The sequence below is a fragment of the Microtus pennsylvanicus genome, chromosome 3 (assembly GCF_037038515.1).
Source record: "Microtus pennsylvanicus isolate mMicPen1 chromosome 3, mMicPen1.hap1, whole genome shotgun sequence".
In the NCBI taxonomy this organism is placed as follows: domain Eukaryota; kingdom Metazoa; phylum Chordata; class Mammalia; order Rodentia; family Cricetidae; genus Microtus; species Microtus pennsylvanicus.
The window spans coordinates 100,215,178-100,229,063 of record NC_134581.1 but is presented as its reverse complement, the minus strand read 5'-3'; the positions used below and the strand labels follow the sequence as shown (position 1 = coordinate 100,229,063).

General features: G+C 37.4%; 1 protein-coding gene and 1 pseudogene across 1 annotated transcript; one reads left to right on the top strand and one right to left on the bottom strand.

The window, feature by feature from the left end:
• Window positions 1-5,895: 5,895 nt before the first annotated feature.
• On the bottom strand, window positions 5,896-6,834 carry LOC142847258 (olfactory receptor 7G2-like). Its single transcript, XM_075967975.1, has one exon. The coding sequence runs from the start codon at window positions 6,832-6,834 to the stop codon at window positions 5,896-5,898; it is 939 nt and encodes a 312-aa protein (XP_075824090.1).
• A 4,862-nt stretch (window positions 6,835-11,696) lies between these two features.
• LOC142847257 (small ribosomal subunit protein uS14-like) lies at window positions 11,697-11,927 on the top strand (annotated as a pseudogene).
• Window positions 11,928-13,886: the final 1,959 nt, after the last annotated feature.

Sequence of the window (13,886 nt, the reverse complement as noted above, 5' to 3'; positions counted from 1 at the left end):
TTTAAATAGACATATATATTCAATGAAAGGTACGATAAAGGCAAAAATAGATATTAAGAAAAGTAAAATTTTGTGTACATTCTTTTTTCTTTCTTTCTCATACCAGCTGGCTCTTGACATGAGACAGAAACTCTAAATATTCCTTTTAACAAAGGAGAGCTGACTGAGAAGCCAAGGACAATGGCATTGGGTTTTGATCCTACTGCATGTACTGGCTTTGTGGGGGCCTAGTCTGTTTGGATGCTCACCTTTCTAGTCCTGGATGGAGCTGGGAGGACCTTGGACTTGCCACAGGGCAGGGAACCCTGACTGCTCTTTGGACTGGAAAGGGAGGGGTAAGGGGATGGGGCAGGGGTTGGGGGGAAGGGGAGGGAAATGGGAGGAAGGGGGGTGGAAATTTTATTTTTAAGTAAAAATAAAAAATAAACAAAAATAAGAAAATAAAAAAAATTTAAAAACTTAGGACTTTTCATGACAGTGAGACACATCTGCTGTTGGCAGCACCAATTACTTCAAGAGGAAAATGGGCATTGAAGAGGCTCCTTGTGGAGTTTGCTAGCCATTTGGGCAAGAAACTGCTCTTACCTGGACTGCTTGATGGTACACTGTGTGAACTGGACATGTAGGACCCACAGAGAGATGACTGCTGAACTTGCCTAAAGGTGAGATGGTCCTTTGGGGTTCCTGCTTCATGAAAGAGTCTGCCAGACATTCTGCAGGATACAGGAGAAAGTGACTGACAATATAGGCTAAACTGTCTTTGAAATTTCCTGCTTTGTGGAAAAGTCTGCTAGACACTGTGTGACAGTAGGCTGAAGATGGATGCCCCAACATTACAGAAGAACTTTGGGTGACTGTCCAGGCAGCAAGAAGTTTCTGTCAATTTTAGAGTTTTGGAAGTTGCTTATAATGGGCTTCCTGTTTACATAGGTAATATTATATCCTTCTGGAGTCTTTGATGGAGTTGAAAAATTTATAGTTATAGTTTTCCTTAATTATGATACAAGATAAAGTAGATATAAATATTGTGCTATAATTCTTGTTTGGTGCCTGTTTTGTTATATATAATTTTACTGTGCTAAAGTTAAAACCTTCTTTTTTGTTTAAATAGAAAAGGGGTAATGGTGTGGGAGGCCCTTCTGTCTATGTGTTGCTTTTTTGGTTAATGAATAAAGAAACTGGCTTGGCCTATAAAAAAAATGAATGATGCTTTGGTTCTGTTTCCTCTCCATATTGGAATTTTGTATAGGCTATGTCTGCACAGGTCTTGTTCTTACTGACTCAACCACTGTGAATTCACCTGTGCAACCATACTTCTGTATACACAAAGCCTACTGATTCTTATAGTCATCCGCAGCTTTCTTCGGTTCTGTGAGCCTTTAAAACATAGAGGACAATGAGGAATACTGAGAACTCAAGAACAATCGCAGTGGGTTTTTGATCCTACTGCACGTACTGGCTTTGGGGGAGCCTAGGCAGTTTGGATGCTCACCTTACTAAACCTGGATGGAGGTGGGCTGTCCTTGGGCTTCCCACAGGTCAGGGAACCCTGATTGCTCTTCGAGCAGATGAGGGAGGGTGACTTGATCGGGGGAGGGGGAGGGAAATGGGAGGCCGTTGCGGGGAGGAGGCAGAAATCCTTAATAAATAAATAAATTAAAAAAAAACAAGCCATATGCATGCTAATGGCACACGTGTGCATCTCTGCAATAGTAAATATTTATCTGTGTGACTATTAATTTTCTTTCATAAAGAAAATGTCATGTGATAAGTATCATTTAAAAAATGCTTATATGACATGCTAACCGTGATGATCTTTGGGGGGGTTGAATCATGTGCTATTCATTCTTTCTGTATTTCTAAAATTTCTGTAACAACATGTACTACTTTGGTAACCAGGAAAAGATACCGTAAGGTACCTTGACTGCATTAAAATAAAAATCTTCTGTTCATCTGAAAAAAAAAAAGTTGTCTGGCTTCTAATTAAATAGCCCCTCTTCTTTTGTTTCACAGTTATATGGAGCACTTCTGCCAGATACTTCTACTATAATGGACTGAGAAACTCATATTGCCTTTCTTATCACAACATATGGAAAGATCCTAAAATTTAGTCAAAATAAGCCTTTCCTCCTCTAGGTTTCTTTGTCCATGCATTATTGGATAGAGACATAAGAGAGATGAATATACTCCCTTCTACTTTCATATTTTTCTTTTTTTCTTTTAAACTAGATTATACTTATGACTAAAACTACAAAATACTTGTTATTACACCTTTGGCTTTTTTTGTTTTTGCTTTATATGATGATGTCCAGTTACATGAGATTTCTAAAAACTGCATAATTTAATTTTAAAGCATAAAAACACCAATTTAATCAGTAATATATACAATAAAATTAATTGTGTTACATTCCAAGTCATAGAAGCTGAACACCTCAAGGCTAAGACTGTGAAAGGATGCATACCAAAGGCAAATGTAAAGAGTGACTGGAATATCAGGAAACAGAATCAAGGTCTTGTGGTTTCTGTGTACACTAGTATATGCCAGATGATCAAACAGTAGTCATAGACCAATTCTGTAAGGGGATATTTTTTTTATTGAGAAAAAAAATTTCCGCCTCCTCCCAGCCTCCCACTCCTCTCTTCCTCCCCCCACTCCTCTCCCCCTCCCTCTCCAGTCTGAAGAGCAGTTAGGGTTCCCTGCCCTGTGGAAAGTCCAAAGTTGTCCCCCCTCCATCCTGGTATTTTTAAACAAGTTAAGCAACTAATAAAAAGATGTAGGCAATTCAAAGGATACTTATACAAATTACTCCCACACCCAGGGCTCAGTGAACATTGCAGAAAAGGGGGAAGAAAATTTATGAATCATAGAACCAAGAAGTTTGCTGGGAGATTGTGTCTTCTAGTAATGTCAGAAGCTACACCCATAAAGTCTCATCAACATGACTACAATAATATTTAAGAACATACATGTAGATTCATGTATGTATATATATATACATACATATATAAATTTAGCAACAGTTACTGTAAAAAGAGGCAATGGGTTTGAAATATATTAAAGAGGCATAAAAGAGAGTTTGCAGGGGAAACAGAAAGAGTAATTATATAATTATATTATGATACCAAAAATAAAAGAAGTCATAATAAATATCTTGGAAACTCTACTTAGTGGCTCTTATTGCATGCATAATATCCAGAGAAAATCAAGTCAGAGAAATTCCTAGGATGGATGGGGAGATGATTCATTAAATACCATCTTTAGCTATGGTAGTTGCTAGGGGAAGAAAGTACCTTAACTTTGGAGATGAAGTCCCTATTGGGCTTTCAATGTTCCAATAGATGGTACTACATAATCATGTTGACATCAGTAAGTGGATGTGATTAAAATAAACAAACAAAATAACTAACGGAAATGAAAATAAGACGTGTTTGGAGAGAAAGGGAAGAAATTCGAGGAGAAGATATAGAAGTAGAATTTCTACAAACACATTATAGACATGTACCAAATTCTCAATTTAAAATTCTTTTAAGATCTAGGTGAGGCATCCTAGAAAATGATGATCTAATCTTGTGGTTTTTACTCATTTGATCTTGGATATTTTACTTATTTTATCTTGAGTATTCACTCATTTTTCTGGAAGAGATTAAATTAACAAGTAGAAGATTTTGGAAATTAATGCAGAGGCAACAAACAAATCACACAGCCAGAATGGTAGTAAGTATATTACTCCTAGTGTAAAAAACAAGTATCTAGGTAGAAACAGACACCCAAAAAAGGGTGTTTATTTTTAGATGATCTGTCCCTCAGAAAGGAATACTGCAATAGCTGTTTGGTTTCTGAATTCCACAGTTTCACACTATTTCTTGAACCTAATGGAAGAGTGGAGATTAAGAAAAATAAGCATCAAGCTGCACATTCTCTAGTTCCGCAGAAGTAATAGAATTATCTAAGGACTTGTAAGAATATCAGTTTTTGGACCCCAAACTACAACCAAATGAAAATCAGCTCAAAAATAAACATCAACAATCCCGCAATTTCTATGATCTACCAAATCCTCCAATACATTTTAAAATTTAGGAATTTCTTCATTAGAAAATATTTTATATTTAGAATAAGTTAGAAATAAATTAGAAAATAAGTTAGAAAATGTTTTATTTTAATTTTCTATGCCTCCATTCTTGATCTTCAACATCTTCCCTGTAATTTACCCTCTCAGTCCAATTTTCATTGAGTACTAACCTATTTACAAATTGTGCCAAGTGCTAAGAATAAAATCAAATAGCATGCTTTATATCTTCATAATTATTTTCTACTTTCTAACACATAACTGGCAAAGCAAAATCATGAAATGCATATTATTCTTTGGGAAGTACTTTTCCAAAACTCTTTTATGTCATGTAACTAGAAAGCAAAAGAATAACATTAAGAGGAAAAGTGTAGGGTATAGGCCCATAAAACACATATGAAAAAAGTAACAGTCCCTTACTTCTCAGAAGATACAATCATAAGTAAAATTATAGCTACATTAATTTTCTTAGGATAAATTATTCTACAAAAATTGGTCTTCTTATTTCTGAAAGACATTCATTTGCTCATAACACCATAAATTATATAGAGTATCATTACTCTCACAAGATTCAGTTAAATTATGTCTTCAGACTTGTATTTTATTGTAGTGTGTTTGCAGTGGTATGTATAGGCACACACGTACAAGGCATCTGTGTAGCAGTCAAAGAACAACTTGCATGAGGAAGTTCTATCCCTCTACCAGTAAGACAAGAATTGTTTACATCACATTTATTTATTTAATTATTTATTTCTGTGTCTGTGTATTTGTATACACCCGCATGTCATGAGTTGTAAATGGAACCTAGAGAACAAATTATAGGAGTTCTCTCTTTCCATAATATGGAACCTAGGGGGTAAATAAGGTCATTGGGTATAGCAGTAAGCACATCTGTCAACTGAGACATCTCACTGTCCTGAAATCGGTTAATATTTTAAGGACTAGCATTCAATCTACTAATGGTATTAAGTCTAGTTGAAATACAGGAAAGTCATTTAATAGGCCCGAGGAAGGACACTTAATGTTCTGTCTCTTCTAACTTGACCAGAAATTGCCCTTGAATTTGTACACTGTTCCTCATATCTGGAATAAAAGAAGTTTTATGAAGGACTTATGAAACCCCAAGTTTCTTCAAACATATTCTCCTCCATAAAAATACGTATAATGAAAAACAACTCCATTCATTGTTCTGTCGCATTGATATTAGGACCTCTGTGCTGTTAGGTCTGAAGAAACCATCACTGATGAGTGATAACTTTCTCACAATCATCCCAAACAACAAATATTATACCAATATGTCAAATATCTATATGATGGTATCATATCTGCTGAGTGATATTTACCTCATGGACATATGCACTGTGACAAATATGTCACAGTAACAGTTTGACAGGAAATGAATGTCCAACTCATTGCTTCACATTGTACTAAGAGTTAGATGTGGTCTTCATGGACCCAGTTATGCAGTTTGGTAAAAACTACTGTCCACATTTAAATTACATATTAATATTGTTTAATAGTTTCCTAACTATTTCATCTCCTGTACATCCAATACTGTGACTACCCTACAGCAAAATTTCCTTAAACAACAATCTCTGGTTCAGATTCTTCTTTTGTGAAACTCAGGAATATAAACTATGTAAAACACCTAAAATCATGTAATTTACCCACAGAAAATAGCATAATTGTGAAGTTCTGACACAATTAATACATAATGTTTACGTTGTACTATTAGAAGCAGACAGTATGAGAAGATTAGGTATTCTAATTCACTAGATATTGCATCAATTCACTTACTCTAGAAGTTGAAGTCCAAATAAGTGAAATATCATAATAAAGAAGTCATCCTGTGAAAGAATTTCCTCAAGGCTTCCTTCATATCCCTGTTCCTTAGACTATAAATAAAGGGGTTCAGCATCTGAGGGACCACAGAATACATCACAGAAGCCACTGCAGTCTTCCTGGATGAGTCCATAATAGCAGATGTAATATATACCCCAAAGCCTGTCCCATAGAACAAGGACACAACCAACAAATGAGACCCACAGGTAGAAAAGGCTTTATACTTTCCTTCTGATGATGACATTCTCAAAACAGAGGAAATAATGTGAACATAAGAAAAAATGATTCCAGAGATAGGAACACCAACAAATAAGCAGGATGAAATATAAATCAGGATATTATCAATGAGAGTATCAGAACAGGCCAGCTTGAGGATCTTGGGAAGTTCACAGAAGAAACTTGGTATTTCCAGGTGTATGCAGAATGACAATCGTAGCACCATCAGGCTATGCATCAAAGAATCCACAACAGTAATTAGCAGGGACAATATAACCAGAAGAACACATAACCAGGGCTCCATGATGACTGTGTACCTCAGGGGGTGACAAATAGCCATATAGCGGTCATAAGCCATTACTGCAAGGAGACAGTTTTCCATGCCACCAAAAATTAAAACAAAGCTCATTTGAGTGAGGCAGCTTCTGTATGTGATGTTCTGACTATTTTCTTGTATGTTTACCAGCATCTTTGGGATTGTGCTTGTGCTAAAACAGATGTCATTTAAAGACAGGTTGGAGAGAAATAAGTACATGGGGGTGTGAAGATGTGAGTCTAATCTGGAAATCAAGATTATGAGTAGGTTTCCGAGGACAGTGACCAGGTACATGAAAAAGAACAAGCAGACCACGACAGGCTGCAGTCCTGGGTCATCTGTCAATCCCAGAAGAAGGAATCCTGGAAATGCTGTTTGATTTCTCTTTTGCATGATATTAATTAATCTGATGGAGGTGGTGATTGGTGAGAAAAGTTTGCATTAGAAACAGCAGTCACACTTAAAATGTCACTAGAATACTACCCCTGAAGTTTGGAGACAGTTGCAATGTTTAAAGCACTTGTTGCACAAGCATGAGTCCCAAAGTTCAGACCTCCAGAACCCCACTTTCAGTGAAATAGTCAACCTGTAATCCAGTTTCAGATGTCTCTGAGTGTGTGTCCTTGGGAAATGAAAATCAGCTTTATGAGCAAAGTCCTGATCATGAAGAATTTGTACCTCATCATGCTTTACATAAGAGATCATCACAGACTGCCTCCTACCATGTCCCTGGGCAATTTAAAATTCAAAGCACTTCATTAGACAGATATTTGTTCTAATATTTTCACCCCATGAGTGCACATCCTCAGAGAATGTATGAGAGTGAAATTAGTATTACCTACTTTATGATTCCAAAAGCCTGCCTTCCGGTATTCAAAAGTCACTTTTACACTTCCTTCCATGTCACATGCTTTGAGCATGTAATACATGACCTTTATATTAATTTTCAATCTTACTATCTTTCTATATGTTTGCTTCATAACATTAGTCTGACATAATTTGTACACTATGAAGTGTATCCAACATATATGACTGTAACAAATATATGTGTGTGATATAAAAATGTAAAAGCCCAGTAATTTATCTATTCAAGTTTCATCAATGTTTCCAGAATTTTTACTGTAGTTTTTATATTGTTCATAGAAGATTAAGATATAAGATACCTTAATATTGATTGCTAAAAACATATAAACATTGTAACTTGTTGGGAAATTTACTAATATCATCTCCAGTTTTATTATAATGTATTTAATTTTAATTATTTATTACAATAGTGGGATGTATCTAAAATATTATAATCATTTGAGATTTTGATTGAATTACAAAATTAATCAAAAGTAGTAGATTTGGTTATAATTCCCCCTTAATTGAATAGATTTGTTCAATTCTCCATATCACTAATATTAAAAAGAACATTTAAGAATTTTGATATTCTTTAAATCCATTTTAACATTTTGTACCAATACATCCTCTCAAATTTTTAAGAAAGAATTTGAAGAAGATTTCAAAAAATGGAAAGATCTCCAATGATCTTAGATTGGTAGGATCAACATAGTAAAAATAGCAATCTTCCCTAAAGCAATCTACAGATTCATTGAAATCCCCATCAAAATCTCAATACAATTATTCAGGGACCTCAAAAGAACAATACTCAACTTCATATGGGAAAAAAAGCAGTATAGCCTAAACAATTCTGCACAATAAGGAAATTTCCGAAGCTATCACCATCCCTGACTTCAAGCTTTACTGTAAAGCTACTGTAGTAAAAATAGCTTGGTATTTGCTTAAAAACAGACATGGGGATTTATAGAATCAAATTGGAGATAATGATATTTTGAATTTTGCATGCAAATGGATAGAAATAGAAAACACTATCCTGAGATAACCCAGACCCATAAAGATGAATATGGTATGTACTCACTCATTAGTGGACTCTAGCCATAAACAAAAGACCTTAAATCTATAGTTCGCAAGCCTAGAGAAGCCAAATAACAAGGTGAACCCAAAGAAAAACATATATATATCCTCCTGGAAATTGGAAGCAAACAAGATTGCAGGGCAAAAGTTGGGAGCACGGGGGTGGGGGAAGAAGTGGGGGTAGATTTTGGGGAAGGGGAGAGGGAGAAAGAGAAGGGAGAAAGGAAAGACTGGAGAGAGCTTGGGGTAGTGGGAGGGTGGAGATCGAGGAAGGGCTGAGAAGCAGGGAAGAAGATATCTACATTAAGGGAGCCATTTTACGGTTGGCAAGAGACTTGGTTCTAGGGGGGATCCGGTGTCCATGGGGATGTCCCCAGCTAGATCCTTGGACGGCAGAGCAGAGGGTGCCTGAACTGGCCTTGCCCCACTATCACACTGATGAGTATCTCGAATGTACTGAGCTCCAAAGTTCCAGTTGAAGAGCAGAAGGAGGGAGCAGATGAGCAAGGAAGTCTGGACTGCAAGGGGTTTGTCCACCCACTGAGACAGTGTGCCTGTTCTAATGGGAGCTCATCAAATCCAGCAGGACCCAGACTAAATGAGCATGCGATCAAACTGGACTCTCTGAATGTGGCTGACAATGGGGGCTGACTGAGAAGCCATTGATAAAGGCACTGGGACTTGTTTCTACTGCATGTACTGGCTTTTGGAGACCCTAGTATATTTGGATGCAAAGCTTCCTAGGCCTGGATGTAGGGGGTAGGACCTTGGACTTCCCACAGGGCAGGATTCCCTGCCCTCTCTAAAGGAGGAAGGAGGAGGGAGGAGGGAGAGTGGGGGAGCAAGAGGGAACTGGGAGGAGGGGAGGAAGTGTAAATTTTTTAATGGAAAAAAATTAAAAATTAAAAAAAAGAACCAGATTTACCAGGAGGAGTAGACAACAGAAAATAATCAAACTTAGGTCCGAAATCACTAAAATAGAAACCAAAAGAACAGTACAGAGAACCAATGAAACAAAGAGCTGGTTCTTTGAGAAAATCAACAAGATACATAAAACTTATCCAGACTAACCAAAGGACATAGAGGGAATATCCAAATTATCAAAGTCAGAAATGAAAAGGGGGACATAAAAACAGACACAGAAAATGCAGAGATTTGTCAGGTTGTACTTCAAAATCTTTAATCTAAAAGAAATGGACAATTTTCTGGATAGGTATCATATACCAAATTTAAATCAAGAGCAGACAATTATTTTCTTAGTGGCTACAGTAGACTTTATTGATGTTATTCAAGAGTGTACAGCTCCCTAAGTCCCTCCTGTTATTCTGGAGGTTTGGGATGGAAATTTTGAGGGAGACACTCAGGAATAGAAGTTGAGTTAGGACAATGACTGCTCAGCATCCAAAGGCTTCTCTCTTGTTCTGTATCCTTGCTGATATGGGTAGTCCAGGATTGGCTTCTTACTACTTTGAGGCCATGTAGACCATGAGGTCCACCCCATGTTGCTGTTGCTGAAATCATCATACCAGGAAATGAGATTTACAAAGTTGTCATTGAGAACTATTCCAGCCCCAGCATCAAAGATGGAAGAGTGGGCATCACTGTTAACGTCACAGGAGACAACCGGTACTCAGTGTAGCCCAGGATGCCCTTTAGTGAGCTTTCAGATGCCTGTTTTACCACCTTATTGATGTCTTTATACTTGGCAGCTTTTTCCAGAAGGTGTGTCAGATCTACAATGGACACATTGGGGGTAGAAACATGGAAGGCCTTGCCTGGAGCTTCCCATTCAGCTCTGAGATCATTTTGTACACAGGCTTGGCAGCACCACTTTATGCAGCGATGATGTTCTGGGCAGTCTAACAGCCATCACACCACAGCTACCCAGAAGGGCTATCCACAATCTTCAGTGTGGCAGTGGTGATGTGGACTGTGGTCATGAGTCCTTTCACAATGCCAAAATTGTCATGGATGACCTTGGCCAAGGGGCTAAGTATTTATGTGTATGTATGGGAGGTGACATGAGTTAATGGGTACCAAGTGTATGCAGATGTATGCAGGTGCCCATAATGGCTAAGAGATGGCTGATCCCCTGGAGTTATTAACTTTGTAAGCCTTTTGATGTGGGTACTGGGAACTGAATCTGGATCTGCTGCAAAAGCAATATAGAATTATATCCTCACCTACCTCTCTAGCTTCTAATAATGATCTCTAATCCCTGAGAAACTCACTTCCAAGTGTCACTGTAAATGATCATAGGGAGAAAGAAAATAAGATAGGAACTGATGTTTTATTAGACTACTTTTACTCTACAATTTTCCTTCCTAGGCTTTGTTCCAGTCATATTTTTTTCTAATTATATCAGGAACAAAAATGTGAAACCCAGAAAAAAAAACAGAAAGAACTGTTTTGTATTTATTTTTGTGATTCACAGTGACATTCTTCGACAACACTAACAGATATTGATGTCTGCCACTTTATCATCATCCCAGGACTTGTTTTTGTTGCTGTTTATCTTTTTTCTTCCAATTAAGGGACCCAGCACTCATGACGCTTTGCATTTGCTAAACATGTGCTCTGCTGCTGGGATTCCTTTTTGTCCTGTTTTCATTATGTTGATGGCTTTCCTTGAATTATGCCAGAACACTAAATATTTGAAGTAACAAGTGACAGTAGAGGGATGGGAAGTCGTCTTTGAAAGATTGCAGGTCACTCCAAACTAAAGAAAACTGAGATGATTGAAATGGATTAGAAAATTCATGGGCAATTGTTTCACAAAATGTTTTATATATGTACTTTCTAAGATTGGCATACCTTCCAGAGGGAGGCCTTCCAAAAATATAATAATAGAACACGCTGGTTAGATTTTGTCAGCTTGACACAAACTATAGCCACCTTAAAAGAAAAAAAAACTTAACTAAAGAATTGCCTCCATCAGACTGATCTGTAGGCAAGTCTGTGAAGCATTGCTTGATGAATCACATGGAAGCGCAGTCTATCATGAGTAGTGCTACTCCTGGGCAAGTCATCATGGGATATACAAGAAAGCAGGATGAGCAAGTCACTGGGAGAAATTTAGTAAGCAACACCCTGGGAGATACTGCTCCAGATCCTGCCTCCAGTTTCCTGCCTTGAGTTCCTACCCTGAATTCTCTCAGTGATGAATTGTAATCCACAAGCTAAATAAACCCTATCCTCTCAAGAGAAAAAAAAAAATAAGTGACCATCTTCTCACAAATCTGAAATTTACATAAAAAATAGTGATTTTGAAAAAAAAAACCTATGTGTTTAAAAATTTACAATAAAACCTTTGGCTCGTCGGCCATCAGTGAGGCAGCATGGGTCATCAGCAGCTCTACTGGAGTCACCCGCGGAAGTTCAGCCAGGGATCCCGCTCCTGCTGAATCTGCTCAAACCGCCAAGGTCTGATCCGGAAATACAGGCTGAACATGTGCCGCCAGTATTCCCGGCAGTACGCAAAGGACATCGGCTTCATTAAGTTGGACTAAGCGACCATGAATGGATTCTTCAAGACTCTACCCAGTGGAAAAGGTCAATGCCAGTCTTTGTACATAAGATTTAAAAAAAAAAAAAAGTGAAGACCTTCAAAAAAATTTACAATAAAATACTAAACTTTTATAATCATTCTTCACACTTATATATGCAAGACCCACATTTTAGAGCACAATTCAGAACCAGTTTTTTCTGGAATTATTGTTTAGATAGTAAATTCTTTGCAGCTACAAAGTATAACTTTAATTTATCTAGACATATGTCTACCACCATCACCATCTTTGGAAACTTACTCATGATTCTGGCTACTAGTGATGACTCATCTCCATACTCCTACATATTTTTTTCTCTCTAATCTTTTACTGATAGACATCGATATAAGCTCAACCACCATTCAAAAGATGCTAGTAAACTGTGATGCAGACACAGGATAAGAGCATCACTTACGCAGGTTGTCTCAATCAGTCTGCTTTATTTTGGAATTTGCTTCCTTAGAAAACACTTTTGCTGTGATAGCCTATGACTGATATGCAGTCATTTGTCACCTTATAAGCTACAGTCATCTTAAACCTTTCCTTTACAAACTGGTTAATTTAATTACTCCTGCTCCTTCGCCTTGTGTGCTGGCTAGTTTTATGTCAACTTAAAAAGAAGGATAATCAGTTTGGAAAATGCCTCCATTTCAACTTCAAAATACGGAAAAAAAGAAAAGAAAATGCCTTCATAACATCTGGTAGTAGGGCATTTTCTTAACTAGTGATTGACAGGGGAGGGCCTGACCCATTATGAATCATACCATCCTGGAGTTGGTGGTCCTGTATTCTGTAAAAAGCAGCTTGATTGAGTATCCTTTGGATATATGTACAAAAGTGGTAGAGTTGAGTCTTGAGGTAGATCAATTCCAATTTTCTGAGAAAGCACCATATTTGATTTCGAAAGTGACTGACAACTCTGTGTTCCCACCAGCTGTGGGGCAGTGTTCACCTGGTTCCACATTCTCTTCAGCATAAACCGTCATTTGTGGTTTTCGTCTTAGCCATTCTGCCAGGTGAAAGATGAAATCCAGAGTTATTTTGATTTGCATTTCCCTGATGACTAAGTATGTTGAACATTTCTTTAAGTGTATCTCTGCCACTTTAAATTCTTCTGTTGAGAATTCTCTGTTTAGATTTTAGTATCTGTGCTACTAGTGTTCTATGCAGAAAGTTGCTTCTGTGCCAATGAAGCAACTGTTGCTTCTGCGCCAATCAAGGCTATTTCCCACTTTCTCTTCTGTTAGGTTCAGTGTAAATTAATCTATGTTGAAGTCCTTGATCCACTTGGACTTGAGTGTTGTACAGTGTGATAGATATGGATATATTTATATGGTAACACCCAGCTATGCAGCACCATTTATTGAAAATGCTTTCTTTTTCTATTGTATACTTTTTGTTTCTTTTAAAAAAATCAGGTGTCCATAGATGTGTGGATTTATGTCTGAAACTTCAGTTCTATTTTATTGATCCTCTCTTGTTTGTTTTTATGCCAGTACCATGCTGTATTTATTGTTATACATCTATAGTAGAATTTGAAATTAAGGATGGTAATACCTCCAGATTATTAGTCTAGTCCAAAACCCATATCATAAGAGTGAGCCAACTCCTGGTACTGCCAGGAGTGCCAGAACCTAAAACCTGAATGGTGAGAGACCTAGTATAGAACAAAACACAACTGAGAAAAATTTCAGTGTATTGATACCTAATGATAGTCTGCTATCTCCATAGATTGGTGAGTACACTAATTGTTATCAGAGAGTCTTCATCCAGTAACTGATAGAAACAGATTCAGAGACCAACAGTCATGCATTGGACTGAGCTTGAAAAATCCTGCTGAAGAGAGGGAGGAAGGATAGTATGATCCAATGAGGGTCAATGACATCACAAGGAAACCCAGAGAAACAATTAACATGGGCTCAAAGGAGCACACAGAGAATGAATGGACAGCTAGGAAGCCTGTGTGGGACCAACCTAGTCCCT

Bases quoted from the DNA above. Each gene is read 5' to 3' on its own strand.
- LOC142847258 (XM_075967975.1), bottom strand. From the start codon at position 6,834: ATGCAAAAGAGAAATCAAACAGCATTTCCAGGATTCCTTCTTCTGGGA.